The sequence below is a fragment of the Misgurnus anguillicaudatus genome, chromosome 17, assembly GCF_027580225.2.
Source record: "Misgurnus anguillicaudatus chromosome 17, ASM2758022v2, whole genome shotgun sequence".
Lineage (NCBI taxonomy): Eukaryota > Metazoa > Chordata > Actinopteri > Cypriniformes > Cobitidae > Misgurnus > Misgurnus anguillicaudatus.
In genome coordinates this window covers 37,783,340-37,798,597 of record NC_073353.2, presented here as the reverse complement: position 1 = coordinate 37,798,597, position 15,258 = coordinate 37,783,340, and the positions used below count along the sequence as shown (strand labels likewise).

The following is a 15,258-nucleotide window of genomic DNA, read 5'->3' as shown; positions in this document are numbered from 1 at the left end:
ACAGATTCTTGCAGCTGGAGCCTCAGCTCCTTCTTTAACATCAGGTCTACACGGACAGCAAGCACAGCAGCAGTTAGCTCTAAACGGGGAACAGTGATGGCCTTTAGAGGTGTTACCCTAGCTTTTCCCAAAAGAAAGGCAACATGGATGTCACCGTTGTTATTCTTTATTCTAAGATAAGTGACTGCGCCATATCCTTGTTCACTTGCATCAGAGAAGTTATGAAGCTGAGCATACATGTAGGACCCAAAGCTTGTGGGCTTTATGCATCTCTCAACTTTGAATTCAGAGAGTGCATTCAGCTCCTTTAACCACCTCATCCAATCATGCAGAATGTCACGGGGCACAGTATCATCCCATCCGAACTTCCTCCTGCATAGCTCCTGTAACATAATCTTAGCAGGTAACACTACTGGTGCCAAAAATCCAAGTGGGTTGTATACTGAACTTGAAACTGACAACATCCCACACCTTGTGTAGGACCTTTCCTGAACCTCCATTTTGAATTTAAATGAGTCAGTTTCTGCACACCACAGCAAACCAAGAGCTTGCAAAAGGACTTGATTCAAGGATGTTCCTTTAAATGTTACACCACAATCAAAAACCACCCGCAGGTTCTTCTTCCTGGGATGACGTACACCATGGTGAGGAATGTACCACACCTTGCCACTTTCACCTTTCAGCTGTTGAGTGGGAACTTGCTCTGCATATCCTTTGTTGAGCATCTCATTGACAAATGTTACATACTCCTGATAAAATTGCTCATCTCTCTGAAACCTCCTCTTCAACCCAAGTATACGTTGTTTTGCCACAGAAAAGTTGTTAGGAAGATGCACATTTTCCCTTTTAAATGGCAACTTCAAGGTGTAATGATTATCCCTGAGCTTGGCAGAACTCTCTGCAATCTCCAAGAATCTAATATCCTCTCTTGATAATCCTTGCTCTTCTGTAACTTGCTCATTGAAATCATGGTTATATTGTTGAGACAACATCTCCTCCAACCTACACACAGAAATCCTGTTGACCACTGCAGAACAGTCTTCATCCTCAAAGTTGCTTGCATGCAAAGGACCATTAATGACCCAACCCAAAGCCGTTCTTATGGCATAAGGGCCATCTCCATGGCTGTTTATGACTTCCCAAGGCTCCAACATCTTGGGTGCGTTGTTTCCAATCAACAAGTCAACGTTGGCCATTATGCGAGGAGCTTTAACCTTTGCCAGGTAAGGCCACTTTGACAACTCTTCCTTAAACACAATGTTGTCAGAACTTACCGGCATCTCTTTCTGTGTAAGTGTTTGTGGAAGCTGATAGAAGATGTTACCATCAATAGCAGAGACTTCTAAACTTGAGAGTACGTAGGCTGGTACAACCTTTTCCTGTCCCATAGTTTGTAGTAAAAACTGAGTTTTTCTTCCAGGAAGATTAAGTCGCTGCATAAGGCTTTCAGTGCAAAAGGTTGCTGAACTGCCAGGATCTAGAAATGCATACGTCTGTATTATCTGATCTCCCTTACTGCTTTTAACTTGAACTGGTAAGATAGAAAGTAGACAGCGATCTTTTCCGGCCCCTGTATGGCCACATGTTTCAGTAGTTCCTAAGAACTTACATGCGTCTGATTCCTTGGAGATGATGTCTGCATTGGCTGTATTTCTGTCAATGTGAAGCACAGTGGGATGGGGCTGATTACATATCTTACAAGTCAACCGCTTGCCACAGTTACGACTCATGTGCCCAGCACTTAAGCAACCAAAGCAAAGCTCTTTCTCCTTCAGAAAGTCCATTCTTTCCCTATGCTTCTTACTCTTAAATTGCATACAATTCTCCAATACATGATGTTTAGCACAGTACACACATAATGAAATCACCTTGGGATTGTTTGTTGGCAATTCTGTTCTTATATTAGAGGTTTCTAGAGACTTCACAGGTGCAACATTAGTGGCAAAGATGTTTCCTTTAGCTTTGCCTTCTAGACGCAGTTTTGGTCGATTGACAGGTCTTGAGCTAACTGGCAAGTCCCTGATATCACCAAACAAGGGATCCATCAAGATGCTTACTTGTCTTTCAATAAATCCTACAAGATCTTTGAATGAAGCTCTACAATCAGTAGTTTCCAGAATGTTGTGTGCAACAGTTCTCCACCGCTCTCTGAGCTTGTAAGGCAATTTAGATATAAGAGCTCTCATATTGCTTGGCATATCCAACTCCTGAAGATACTGCAATTCCTCAGCGACATTACAGCAGCCACTCATGGAGCTTTTGCATCTATGTAAGAGCCATTTGTCTTGTTAAGGTGTCCACTAGGTTTCACTGTTCTATATTCAGTGAATATAGGTAGGAACCTTCCTTCAGGTGACAGGTGTTGCTGGAGGAAGGTGAACACACAGTTTTTTGACCGTATCACAAGGCCATGCTGTTACAACAATGCAACACATTAAATAAAATGAATACTCTGAGCATTCAAATGGTGAGTGGACATTGATTTAATGACATTTAACTTAAGCCAAGTGAGCGCGTACAAATACACCGTCCAGCAACCCTCAGCTGCTTTAAGTATAGACTTAGCTGCTTCATTTAGTCAAAAAACTGTGTGTTCACCTTCCTCCAGCAACACCTGTCACCTGAAGGAAGGTTCCTACCTATATTCACTGAATATAGAACAGTGACACCTAGTGGACACCTTAACAAGACAAATGGCTCTTACACACGCTTTACAAACAAAAGTAGCCAATTTAAACACATTATGATTAAACAACCATTTCATCTTTTCATCATCACTAATCCAAAACATTTCAGGCTTTTTAACAAATATTTTACCAAATAATACATTTCTAAAGTCATCATACCGTGGGCAATATAACACAAAATGAGTTTCGTTTTCAACCTCTCCTAACTCACACAGTCTACAAAGTCTGTCCTCTTCTGGAGTTTGAGTAAAGTATGAGTGTGAGTGAATGGGTGAATGTGAGGCAATATGTAAAGCGCTTTGGATGACCATAGGTCTGTTAAAAGCGTTATATAAATGCAGTCCATTTACCATTTAGTTTTCAGTTTAGTTTTTAGTTTAGTTTAGTTTAGTTTAGTTTAGTTTAGTTTAGTTTAGTTTAGTTTAGTTTAGTTTAGTTTAGTTTAGTTTAGTTTAGTTTAGTTATTCATAAAAATGTCCTTGTTGGTGTCAAATGACCTCACTATAATAATCTGACTTTTCTTTGTAAGCTTAGAATTTCTTCTCTTTACTTACATTGAACGGGTAAGTCCAAGGAGGCTTCCATGTCGTTCCGCCGTATTGATAAACTATAATAGCAGAGAGGGACAAAAAGCACTAGCCTACCAACGCGTTTTTATTCAGAACACGTGAACTAGCTGAAATAGACAAGGAGATCAGTGAGTACATAACAGCTACCATAGATGCAACACGCATTTGGAAAGGCGAGGCGCTAGAGGGCACTATTCGTTTGAATGCAAAATACAATTTCACCACTAGATGGGGGTAAATCCTACTTATTGTCCCTTTAAGGTAGGCAAGGCAAGGCAAGTTTATTTGTATAGCACATTTCATACACGGAGGTCATTCAAAGTGCTTTACATAGAAATGAGAAAACAATATATATAAAAGAGAAAAAAAGAAATGTAAGAATAAGAGATACACAATAAAATAACAATAAAAACAAAGATACATTGTTAAAAAGAATAAAGCAGGAGTAAAAATGACTTGAGTTAAAAGTGCAGTCAGTGTGAAGCAGCACAGTGCTCATTCAGTAAATGCAGAGTTAAACAGATGTGTTTTTAATCTAGATTTAAAAGTGTTTAGTGCTGAAGCACATCTGATCTCAGCTACAGGTGGCATAATAACTAAATGCTGAGGTAGGAGGCAAACTACTTGATAAAGTCTTTGAAGAAGGATATCATGAATCACTATCTAGTATGTCAAATGCTGCACTTAATTCAAATATGTTTAGGATACAGCAAGAGTCAAGGGACAGTCAAATATCATTGGTAACCTTCAACAAGGCTTTAAGTATCAACAGTATATATAATGGATTATATACATATACTGCTCTGAAAACAATTAAGAGACCACTCCAGTTTTGCATGATTGAATCATCTTTCTACATGAACTGTAATCATTTCAGTCCAGTGTCTGTTGAATTCCAACAAAAGGCAAACTTCAGGAGTGACAATATAGTCAACCAAAAGCAATGTTAAAAACGGAGAGCATAATAGGACACATTAAAAATCAGAGCTATTATAAAATACTAGGGATGCACCGATAGGATTTTTTTGGGCCGATACCGATTCCGATTTAAACAGACGACTTCTGGCCGATACCGATGCCGATACCGATATTAAACACTTGTATACAATACTATACAGTTGGTCTATTAGCTAGTTTATTTCTGCATCAAATTATTTTTACTGAACATGGATTGGATCTTATTAACATTCAACTGACCAACATAATAAGAGAGGCACAAATTAAGCTAAAAACAAATATAATAAGACAGCATGACAACCTTCAAAGGTGGTTTTTGCTATTCAGCATTTCTTTTATTAACAACATTAACTCATTTTTTACATATAATGGATTTCTTTATGCAGTTAATTAATAAACAATCGGTTTCGGCCTTTCTCGTGCTATTGCCAATATGCAGATGGTTACAAATTCATCAAAAATCGGCCGATAAATATCGGTGGCCGATACATCGGTGCATCACTATAAAATACTAAAGACTCCTAAAAAAACATGTACAAACATTAGTATTGTGCTGTTTAAAAACTTGTTTTCTTTAAAGTATTCAAGATCTGAAAACATTGCAGTTTTCTGCAAATCAGTGCAAATTAAAAATATTTTTTATTAGGAATTTAGCAGAAATGTTGCCATTAGATGACAGAATGAAACAAAAATGTAATAAATTTAGAAAAACTGAAAGTAATCTTGAAGTAGTCTCTTCATTTTTTCCAGCGCTGCAATCTCTCTCTTATTCTGTTACGAACAAGACTTTTATACTCTTTTTCTCTAAACAGGTTTACCGACATTCATATACAGCATCGTACATTATTTACAACATTCAGACCAGGTGAAGTATCAGCTGTTTATAATCTTCATTGTAGTTATCGGACATTGTAATATTGAAGTTATACACAGAAAATAAAACTCAATTGCATAAACATAATGTGTCCAGCATTGGCAAAACTCTTGAGTTGGTTGGCTGATTTTCTCTTCTGTATTCTCATTTGTTTTAATTTCAGAAATGTTAAATGTGAGGTAATTTACATATTATGAAAAAGTTGTCAGTTACACATTTATTAAAACATTTTACCAGTGTGTGTATGTTGTGTTTGTGTGTGTGTGTGTGTGTGTGTGTGTGTGTGTGTGTGTGTGTGTGTGTGTGTGTGTGTGTGTGTGTGTGCGTGCGTGCGTGCGTGCGTGCGTGCGTGCGTGCGTGCGCGTGTGTGTGTGTGTGCGCGCGCGTGTGTGTTGTGTTTGTGTGTATGCAGGGAGGTTAGTGAGCTGGATCCTCCAGAGGTGATGAACTCTAAACTGCAGCACGCTGCATGGGGTGTCCAGGGTCAACAGCTGGTGAGAGTTATCATTGATTATAGATTCTTGCTGTGGAGCTCTGGAAATATTAGAGCTGGTTATTCCAGAGAAACACATTGGTAAAATGTTAACAACTTTATTTCCTATCCTATATAATAGGATTCCAATATTCCTATATAATGTTTAATTAATAACATGATATTTGTACTGCCTTGTGATTTGCGTCTTTTACAGCCTTTTTAATGACATGATGCATTACAGCAGCATATATGTTATGACATGGATGTATAGATGCGCTGTAGACTGTTTTTAATTAATTGTTTGTTTGTTTGTTTGTTTGTGCTTGTTTGTTTGTTTGTGCTTGTATGTACAGGTGTATATATTTGAGAATAATATTTATTATCAGTCGGACGTCAGAAGTAACTCGCTAAGACTGACCTCATCAGGGAGAGAGGGTGTCGTCTATAACGGTATTGCTGATTGGCTATACGAAGGTGAGACTTTGCTCTTTGATCTATGTTATGTATATTAGGGGAATAAAGTATAATAGCTTTTGTTTTGTTGAAAACCATTACAAATACAAACATATGTTGACATTGTCCTCCTTGTGTGTTTGTGTAAAGAGGAGATCCTGCACACTCATGTAGCACACTGGTGGTCACCTGACGGGGAACGCTTGGCATTTCTGGTTCTTAATGACAGCCTGGTGCCAAAAATGGTGTTGCCTACTTTCACAGGCTCTACTTACCCGAAGGGCAAACATTACCCGTACCCGAAGGTCAGTGACAACACTTGACATGCATCCTGCACTGATGCCAAAAATATTACAAAGCCACCAGGTATCATTTTCTAGTTTAATTTCTTTTAAATATTACACATTACATATTTTTTCAAATCAAGTTTACAAAGAATAGTGCCTTCCAAACCTCCAGTGCACAAGCCAATGACAACAGGAAGTTCAGACGGCTTGAAAACTTCTTGGGATGTTTAAGTAAAATGAAAGCTCAACTCCCCCAGTTGATACATTATAAAAATACAGCATTACATTTTAATCTTTCTCTAGTTGTAGTTTTTAGATGGAAGAATTTATGGAGAGTACATCATAAAAAAGAAAAGTTGTTGGACAGAAAATAACATAGAGATGGAGACCATATTTTAGTTTTCAAAAAAGAGGACAGTGGGGGGCTGGGGGCAAGATGCAGACAAACACCGGCAAAAGACAGCAATTTCTGTTTTACCTGATCTCCCAGAACATTACAAGAGGCGATTCTAGGTTTTTAATATTAGGGAGGCTCAGTACCCAATGAGGGTGTGATTTGAATACTATGATTGGATTTTATAGCAGCCTTAATGCAGTATTCCACTGTATTAAAAAGATGGGTACATTTACTTTTGTGCACTGACTGACCCAAATACAAGACTACCTGATTTCTTCACCACTGTATGCTATCACTCACCAAACTTTATATGGTTTTTAAAGTTGCCTTCATGGCTGTTAAAACTCTGTTATTTGCTGGAAATAACTAGGTAAACACTTTTTACAGTGGATGGGAAAGCATCTTGTATTGTTCCAACATAACATTACTTAAACAGTTTTGTATTTGATAGCTAGAGATGTCATCAAATAATGCACACACCTTGTACTTTGACATTTGCTCTGCTCTGTGGTGTGGCTGTGAAATCAGAATGAACTTGAAAAAGGAGTTAAATAACACAAACTAAAAGATGGTGCAGAGCCAAAGCAATGCAAAAATGCACACAATGCATGGCGACTGTAGGAAGCAAAATGTATTTAAAAAAATTACATTTTGTGCGATTTAGAAATCCCAGTCAGACACGTTTTCCATGTTTTGTGGGGACATTCCATAGACATAATGGTTTTTATACACTGAAAAAAATGGACTTAGTGGGTCTTTGAATTTAAATAAAATAAACATGTATATGCAACACAAAATATTTATATTCCTTGTGTAAACATAATTTAATTGATTAGGATTAAAATGTTTTGTTTGAATGTAAAATGAACACATTATTCTCACATTGATTAAAATTGATTGAATTGAATACTTAAAGCAATAAAATTGGGTTTGCACACAAAACGGCACCTCCTGAGCAGCAGGGGCAGTAACGCTCAATGAGAAGGACATCGATTGCCATAAAAGAAGAATAAAGATCGTTTGTTTTGGGCGCCAAAACGAAGACTCAGCAGCAGTCAGTCAGTCAGTCAGAAGAACTCTCTCAGACGGACACCACGTTATTAAAGTAAGTTCTATTATTTATTTATGTTCGCTTCATATGTGATATATCTTCACTAGATAGACTATTTTTGTTTACAATATGTAGCCATTGCAATGACTTGTAGTAAATATTAGTTTGGATGAGGTTGGTGGAGTAAGTTAACAGTCAGTCAAGCTCATAAAGAAAAACACAGCGTTTTAAAAATGTCAGCTGTTTAACGTTATTTCACATTTGGTAGTTTTATCCGAGTTGAAAACTGTCAGCTTTGAGTTGACTTTTGAGGCACTTTTTACTCAGCTGTTTTATGGAAACGTATCAGGACAAATAAAACGCTAACCAAAAGTTATTCTGTCCAGAGTAACGTTATCCATGTAAGTAATTTACCAGATGATATCAATTGACTAAATTAATAATGACATTGCGTATGAAACAAACGGTCTGCTTAATCAGATTATCAGACCCGCGTCAGTTATTCGTGACTTCGCTACGCCACGAGCAACACTTGATTCTATTAGAAAAAGCTTTTATAAATGTCTCGCGTGACGTCTGGTATATTAACTGAAAAAAAATCGCTTTGAAGTGCCACACCTTAAAGCTGACGTTTTCAGAAGAGAACCTTGTTGTTTTAAGATCTCATTTTGTCCAACATTGCGTCCTATGACAGATATAATACTTATTTCATTATTGTTCTGTGTATGTGTGACCTTAATCATTTGAGGTTATGTGTTGATTTCACCTCTGAATATTTCCTCTTATAGGTCCATCATCCTTTCATGCGCTACACAGCATTGGTAAGTCATTTCTTCCACTTTTGTACTGCTGTTAGGAGCTAAATCTTATTTTTGTAACTAATATACAATTATTATTCTTTTACTCGCAGTACTCAAATATACAATGGTTGGTTAATTTGTTTTCAGATAAATGCTGAATTTAAAAGAATCACTACTGTCTTATGTTCCTGTGTCACCTGGAAATCCAATCCAAAAACCTGATGAAACTCTTCTATCAGAAAGGAGGACAGCTAGCAAAAAGACTTCGAACAATTAATGATCAAATGACAGAAGTAAGTAATATAGATTCATAGACATAAAAATGTGTAAACATTGTTGGAAGTACAGAACGTTTAGTATGTTTTAGTTACAACATCTTTTGGCACACGGGTCATTAAAACACCTGGGAAGATTTAAAGGGGTAGTTCACCCAAAAATAAAAATTCTCATCACTTACTCCCTATCATGTTGTTACAAACCTGTATAAATGTCTTTGTTCTGATGAACACTAAGGAAGATATTTTGAGGAATGTTTGTAACCAAACCAATCATAAGCCCCATTCACTTCCATAGTGGGGAAAAATAATACTATTGAAGTGAATGGGGCTCATGAACAGTTTGGTTGCAAACATTTCTCAAAATAAATATCTTCCTTCATGTTTATCAGAACAAAGACATTTATACAGGTCTGTAACAACATGAGAGTGAGAAAATGAGAGAATTCACTTTTGATGTGATTGTCAGGTGTGGTAGCACACACTCGAAACGTGGCCTCTTTATTTAACTCATTCCAGTGTAGTGAACACTAGGGATGCTCCGATCAGGATTTTTGCAGCCGATTTGTAATCTTCGTGATCGGCCGATACCGATTCTGATTTTTTTAAAGCTGATATGCAAGCTCTTTGATGACTGTAACTGTTAAATTTTTTCTAGATAAAATAATACCACGGATGTTGCCTTTGTTATATTACTTGCAGTAATTAGGTATATTATTGTTTTAATAGTGACTCAAATAAATAAGCACAACAAATATTTATTCTGCATAGAGAAATTTAATATGGCTTTAAAAAGGCTTATGTCTCCTAAAAGTACTGAAAATAAAACACTTCACAGACTTTACTGTATTAATTAAATATACACGCATTCGTATGAAGTATAAAAATTCTTTAGTCAAGAGCAGAGAGTGATTTTATTGCAAGATGAATTAGGTTACTGCAGCTTTAAGACGTGAGAGAGAGATTGCTCTGTTCACGTGCACTGATGACAGGCTGCTGTGTGTGTGGGCGGCGGCTGAACGCAGACAAGCAGCTGTGAGGAAAATAAAAGTTTAAACGCTCAAAACTTTAAAACGCATGCAAATAAGAAACTGTTGGCATGAGGATGCAATTGTCCGTGATAGATATGTGTTGTATACGCTGTTTGATGGGGATGTGAAGACGCCTCGCGCTGTTGACCGGAGCACGTCCTCATAAAAAATACGCATATCTCTGTAAAGGCAAAGAGAGACATACAAATCTGCACGCCGCACATGAGCAAAGGGTTGTAAAAATGCTCGTGCTACGTAAAAAAATGTCTTTAATTGCAGCCACATTCAGGATCCTTTTGATGACAAAAGTAAACAGAAAGATCGGTTTATGAGATCGGCAGATTTAGCGAGCACCGATCGAGTCATTTAATGCCATTATCAGCCGATCGATCGGAGCATCCCTTGTGAACACACACACACACACACACACACACACACACACCCAGAACAGTGGACAGTGCAGCTGCCTTGCTCTGTAACCCATGTATTTGTTTCCAATTGTGACATGCTGTGGCAATGCACATGGGTCTGTATACTTACATTTATATTTGTTTGCATTGTACTAATTTCCAATGACACTTTTATTGTAACAGTAACCTTTTTTCTGTTTCTTTAACTACATTTGTTTGTTTTGTACAGGGCATGGATGAAGTCAGCATCAGTGAGGTCATTTGAAGACACCAATGTTGGGATTTGTGCTCTCAAACAACATGCTTCTTGTGATGAAGAAGAGGATCTTTGTATAGTCCTGGAAGCCATGAAGGTGTTGCAACATCGTGTTTTAGCTGATGTATGCCTTAAACCGCTTTATTTTTGAGGAAATCCAAACTGCATTGAGCGTAACTTTAACGAACAGTTTCTTTCAGTGAAAGGATCAGAAAGACTGTGCTGCTCATTTTCGACTTTGTTTATCTGTTTAAAGTCTTATTAAAACATTAACAGTTTGCTGCTCAGAGTCGATTTTTGAAATGGTTGTTTTATTTTGTTTTTGATGAATTTTTGATTAACAGTTTATACAAATGCTGTAGCTCTGACTTTCCTAAGGATTGATATTTTCCAGTTTGTAAATCCATTTTATAAATAATAGTACTTACTGTTTTGCATGTCTCTTTGGAATGCAGTGTTTGTGCTTTAGCACTTCTAAATCTACTGTGATAGTAACTATTTTAAACCTTTTGGGTCAGTTTCACAGATGGGGCTTTTTCTAGTCCCAGACTTTTGCAATGCCTTACTTTGAAAACATATTGCACTGACATATCTTGACATATATCAGTGCCATTGTTTTGTCTAAAGATGTACTCCAGTGTTGTTTTTGTAAGGTAGGTTTGTTTGTAAACTTTATTTTTGTAAAAATATCCTAATATAACTAGGGCCTAGTCATGGCTTAATCTACAACCTGTTTGGGAAATTGCCCCTTTATGTATGTACTGCATGTGCTGATTGTTGTAATAGTTATTGACTGTTATTGAATTAATGTGTAGTGATTTAAATGAATTGATGATCTTGAAAGCAGTGGTTTGCCTCAATATCACTAAACATTTGTACAAAACTCTTTGCTTTTTATGCCAATGCAAATGTATTTTGTATTTTTAAAAAAATAAATAACATTTGGATAATTATGGATGATTATTCTGGTGCCAGAGACATAATGAAATTGTTTTAGAGTTACATAATCCCATAATATAAGCATTAAAAAAGCATGTTGGAATTAGAGATGAAAATCTAGTCCCCTTACATAATAAAATTACTTAAACATTACTAAATAAATGTGTTATAGTAAAGAGAAATAGCACTTTGAGTCAACTTATTTCTATTAGACTACTTAAAGTAATTAAAATGTTTTGGTCTGACACATAAAAATTAATTTGAGAAAATTATTTTGGTTTTAAACAATCGGATCATGTGGGACCGATGTACACATCAAAATTACGTAAATTGAAAGGATTTTTTTTTTCAGTGTACCGTACAAACTGTATATTCTTTTCCCTTCCCCTAACCCAAGCCATCACTTTCTGCTACTTCACATTTTCAAGAAACATCATTCTGATTTATAAGCTTGTGTCCTCATGGGGACCTCAAAATGTCCCCACAAGGTCACAAAAATACTGGTATTCCTATATTTGTGGGGACAATTGTCCAAGTGTTGTTTTTTGATTGTGCTTTCCACTTATCAATCAAACTGCAATTGGTTTGTTTTGATTTAAGCCTTCATAACTAAACAAAATGCAGCTAAGTAGCACAATAAAACACAATAAAAACATAATAACATAACAATAAACATGTTTTTAGTTTCTGGTTTTGAACCACACTCTTCAAAAATGTTTTCACTGTATGTATAAAACGTTCTGTGCTTTAGGCAAAACTATTTTATTCTGTGATTGTTTATGTTGCACATACTGTATGAAGATGTAATTTTTGTTCATGTTGTGTTTGCAGGCTGGACAGCTCAATCCCATGGTGAAACTGTTTGTAGTCAATCTCTATGGACCAACACACACTCTTGAACTGACTCCACCCGATGAGCTCAAACTGCGGTACTGAGAGAGAGAGAGAGAGAGAGAGAGAGAGAGAGAGAGAGAGAGAGAGAGAGAGAGAGAGAATACACTTAAATTTACTTAAATTTATAATCTCTTTATTTATAAACAGTATTAGAAAAACATCAAAATTAAGATAAAGGTAAGTATAGAATAAACAAAACAAAAAAGGAAAACAAAAAAATTAATAAATATGGACACCTCTTAATAAAAAGGTTTAAAAACATGCATCACTTTAAACATTAATTTGTAAACAGTCATCAGAGTCAATTTCACAAACACATTGATTTACACACCATTTGAGATTGAAAGTTTCCAAGTCATCAACAAGCCTGTAATAGGCGTACTCTATGTTGATACGAGAAAATCCCCTAAAAATCTGAATAACATCAGTTGATCCTGCGCAAAGTAATTTTCTTTTCCAAGACACCCAAATTGCCATTTTTGCCTGGCCAAACAAAAATTTTTATTAAACGTGAACTAGCATACTGCTCCTTTTGTACTTGAGACAATAATGTTTGCATTGACATATAGGTCTAAAAACTTCTAAAAATACTCTTCTAATAGATAAAACAGTGGTTGGAGTCTCAAACAATTAAGAAACAAATGAAAAATTGTTTCTTGTAGCCCACAAAAAGAACACTCTTCCCCTGCTAGTGGATTGAGGTGTGCTCTGTGTCTGTTTGTAGCTATAATACCATGCACAATCCTCCACTGAAGGTCTCCAGACCTTTTCTCAATAGGGGGTTTGTACAAGGTCCTCCAGCAGCCTTTAGGGGAGGCGCCCGTTCCAAGAATCTATTGCCACTTAGACTCCTTCACGTTTCCAAGAGTGTGAAAATGTGTCACCTTAACACACAGCACATAAAGAGCCTTCTTTCCCACATCACCACAACAGCTCAGTTCAGGGGTTCTGAAGGAGAATGATTTACCCTCAATTTCCCGCCATTCTCCAGTGTCAAAATAGAGAGTCATTTCTGGGAAAGGAGGACTGTTTACATCAGGTGTTTCCAAAGAAAGTCTAAAATCCAATGGTAAGGACTCGCGTATTTGGGTTAACAGTTTCTCTGCCACTCGATCTGAGCTTATTCCCAGTTTACAGGCCAAGGTTTCCGCAGATACCCATTCTTCTTCAGTGATTAAATGTCCAACTTTAGTGATCTTAGCAGACCACAAGGCTTTGATGAGTGATTCAGACTTAATGATATCTAGGTCCATGGTGGAGTTAAAAAGCAGTGGTTCTTCCCTTAACCAAAGTCTCTGTGCGCTAATAAAATCTTTAAAAATCTTGAAAGGTGACCATGCTCTTAACAATGTCCTGTAGAAAGGCATTATTCCAGTCAGATTCATCTTGTTAGTATGCATGAGAAACAGGTGACAGTCTAAAGCCATGTAACCAGCTCTCCTCAGAAGAGCACAGGCTACTTCAGCCCAGGATACATCCTCCCTGTATAAAAGTCTCCAAGCAGTCTGGAGTCTGAAGGCTTTAATTCTGGAATTAATGTCTACAAGTCCTTGTTCTTCTTTCTGAGTAGGCAGGTACAGTACAGGTGCCTTTAGCTGCTGTTGGATTTTCCTCACCAGATCTTTAGGAGGCTCTAAAATCATAATTTTGTGCCAGAGAGATTAGGCTACCAGGTTAAAGCAGATTAAGACCCCCCCGGGCAGCTGGGGTAGCAATCATTTCCAGTGAGACAGCCTTGCACACACTTTCTCCACTAGTCCATACATGCCTTTCTCATCTCGGTGCGTGCTGTGGCTCTGTTTGATGCAACCACTGCTGGCTTAGCTTAGCACAAGGACTGGAGGTGGGTGGGTTCGGCTGGCGTGCTGCTCCCAATAAGTGACAAAATAACGCAAACATTTTCCTATTTATGTGTTGTGATTTGTATAGTCACACCGTGTACAAATAACAAGGTCATATTAAAGCTGCAAGCAGCGATGGAAGGGCCCTCGCACGTATGAGCACCGCCACCCAATGGCCTTAGGAAAAAATGTAAACAGTGGGGATATGTGCGGATTTAGTGTGCAAATATATGTTGATATTTTAATTAGACTGACCAAATATGCTGTTGATATTGTTAAATCTCTTAGAGCAGTGAATCAGTATTTCCTGCTGCATCTAGGTGGCGCTATGACTGTATCTGTATTTTGCTATGTTGATGGTTTCAGGCCGGGCCCCTTATTAACCATGTGAAGTATTGGGCAGGTCGGACATTGTATGCCTGAATTACAACAGCTTCCAGTTTTATGGTGAAACATCAAACTTTGCCAGGCCGCCACGGACACACCTTTCAACGAAAAGTAAAGATCTTTACAATTTATCATCGCAAAATCCTTAAAGGGATAGTTCGGCCAAAAACGATATTAAACCCATGATTTACTCACCCCCAAGCTGTCCGAGTTACATATGTCCATCGTTTTTCAGACAAACACATTTTCGGATATTTTAGAAAATATTTTAGATATTTCTGTTCATTAAATGTAATGTTGCGGGGTCCAGGAATAGTCCACGACCTTCAAGTCCAAAAAAGTGCGTCCATCCTTCACAAATTAAATCCACACGGCTCCAGGATGATAAACAAAGGTCTTCTGTGGGTAATCCGTGAGGTGTTGTTGTAGAAATATCCATATTTAAAATGTTATTAACTTTATAAACTAGCTTCCGGTAGCGCCGCCATTTTGGAGTGATGCGCATTCAGGATGAGAGCTTACGCAGCGTACAGAGTTTCTCTGCTGCTGCTCGGTGCCCCCGCCCTCCGAATTTGTCATACGTCACTAAGAAAAGTGCGTACACTACGCTAATCCTCTCTCCTGAGTCTAAGATGGCGGCGCTACCGGAAGCTAGTTTATAAAGTTAATAACATT

The 15,258-nt window shown here is 37.4% G+C and overlaps 1 protein-coding gene and 1 long non-coding RNA gene across 4 annotated transcripts in view; both read left to right on the top strand.

The window, feature by feature from the left end:
* LOC129451464 (inactive dipeptidyl peptidase 10) overlaps window positions 1–15,258 on the top strand; it is a 70,842-nt gene that overhangs the window by 35,373 nt on the left and 20,211 nt on the right. For all 3 annotated transcript variants that reach the window (XM_055214618.2, XM_055214616.2, XM_055214617.2), the window contains exons 6-10: window positions 5,026–5,078; window positions 5,500–5,581; window positions 5,916–6,036; window positions 6,166–6,320; window positions 12,293–12,390. In XM_055214618.2, coding sequence (XP_055070593.1) covers window positions 5,026–5,078; window positions 5,500–5,581; window positions 5,916–6,036; window positions 6,166–6,320; window positions 12,293–12,390 — 509 coding nt within the window. The remainder of the gene's footprint in view (window positions 1–5,025; window positions 5,079–5,499; window positions 5,582–5,915; window positions 6,037–6,165; window positions 6,321–12,292; window positions 12,391–15,258) is intronic.
* On the top strand, window positions 7,421–10,738 carry LOC141350169 (uncharacterized). Its single transcript, XR_012358147.1, has 3 exons — window positions 7,421–8,571; window positions 8,698–8,843; window positions 10,496–10,738. It is a non-coding gene; the product is annotated as an uncharacterized lncRNA (long non-coding RNA).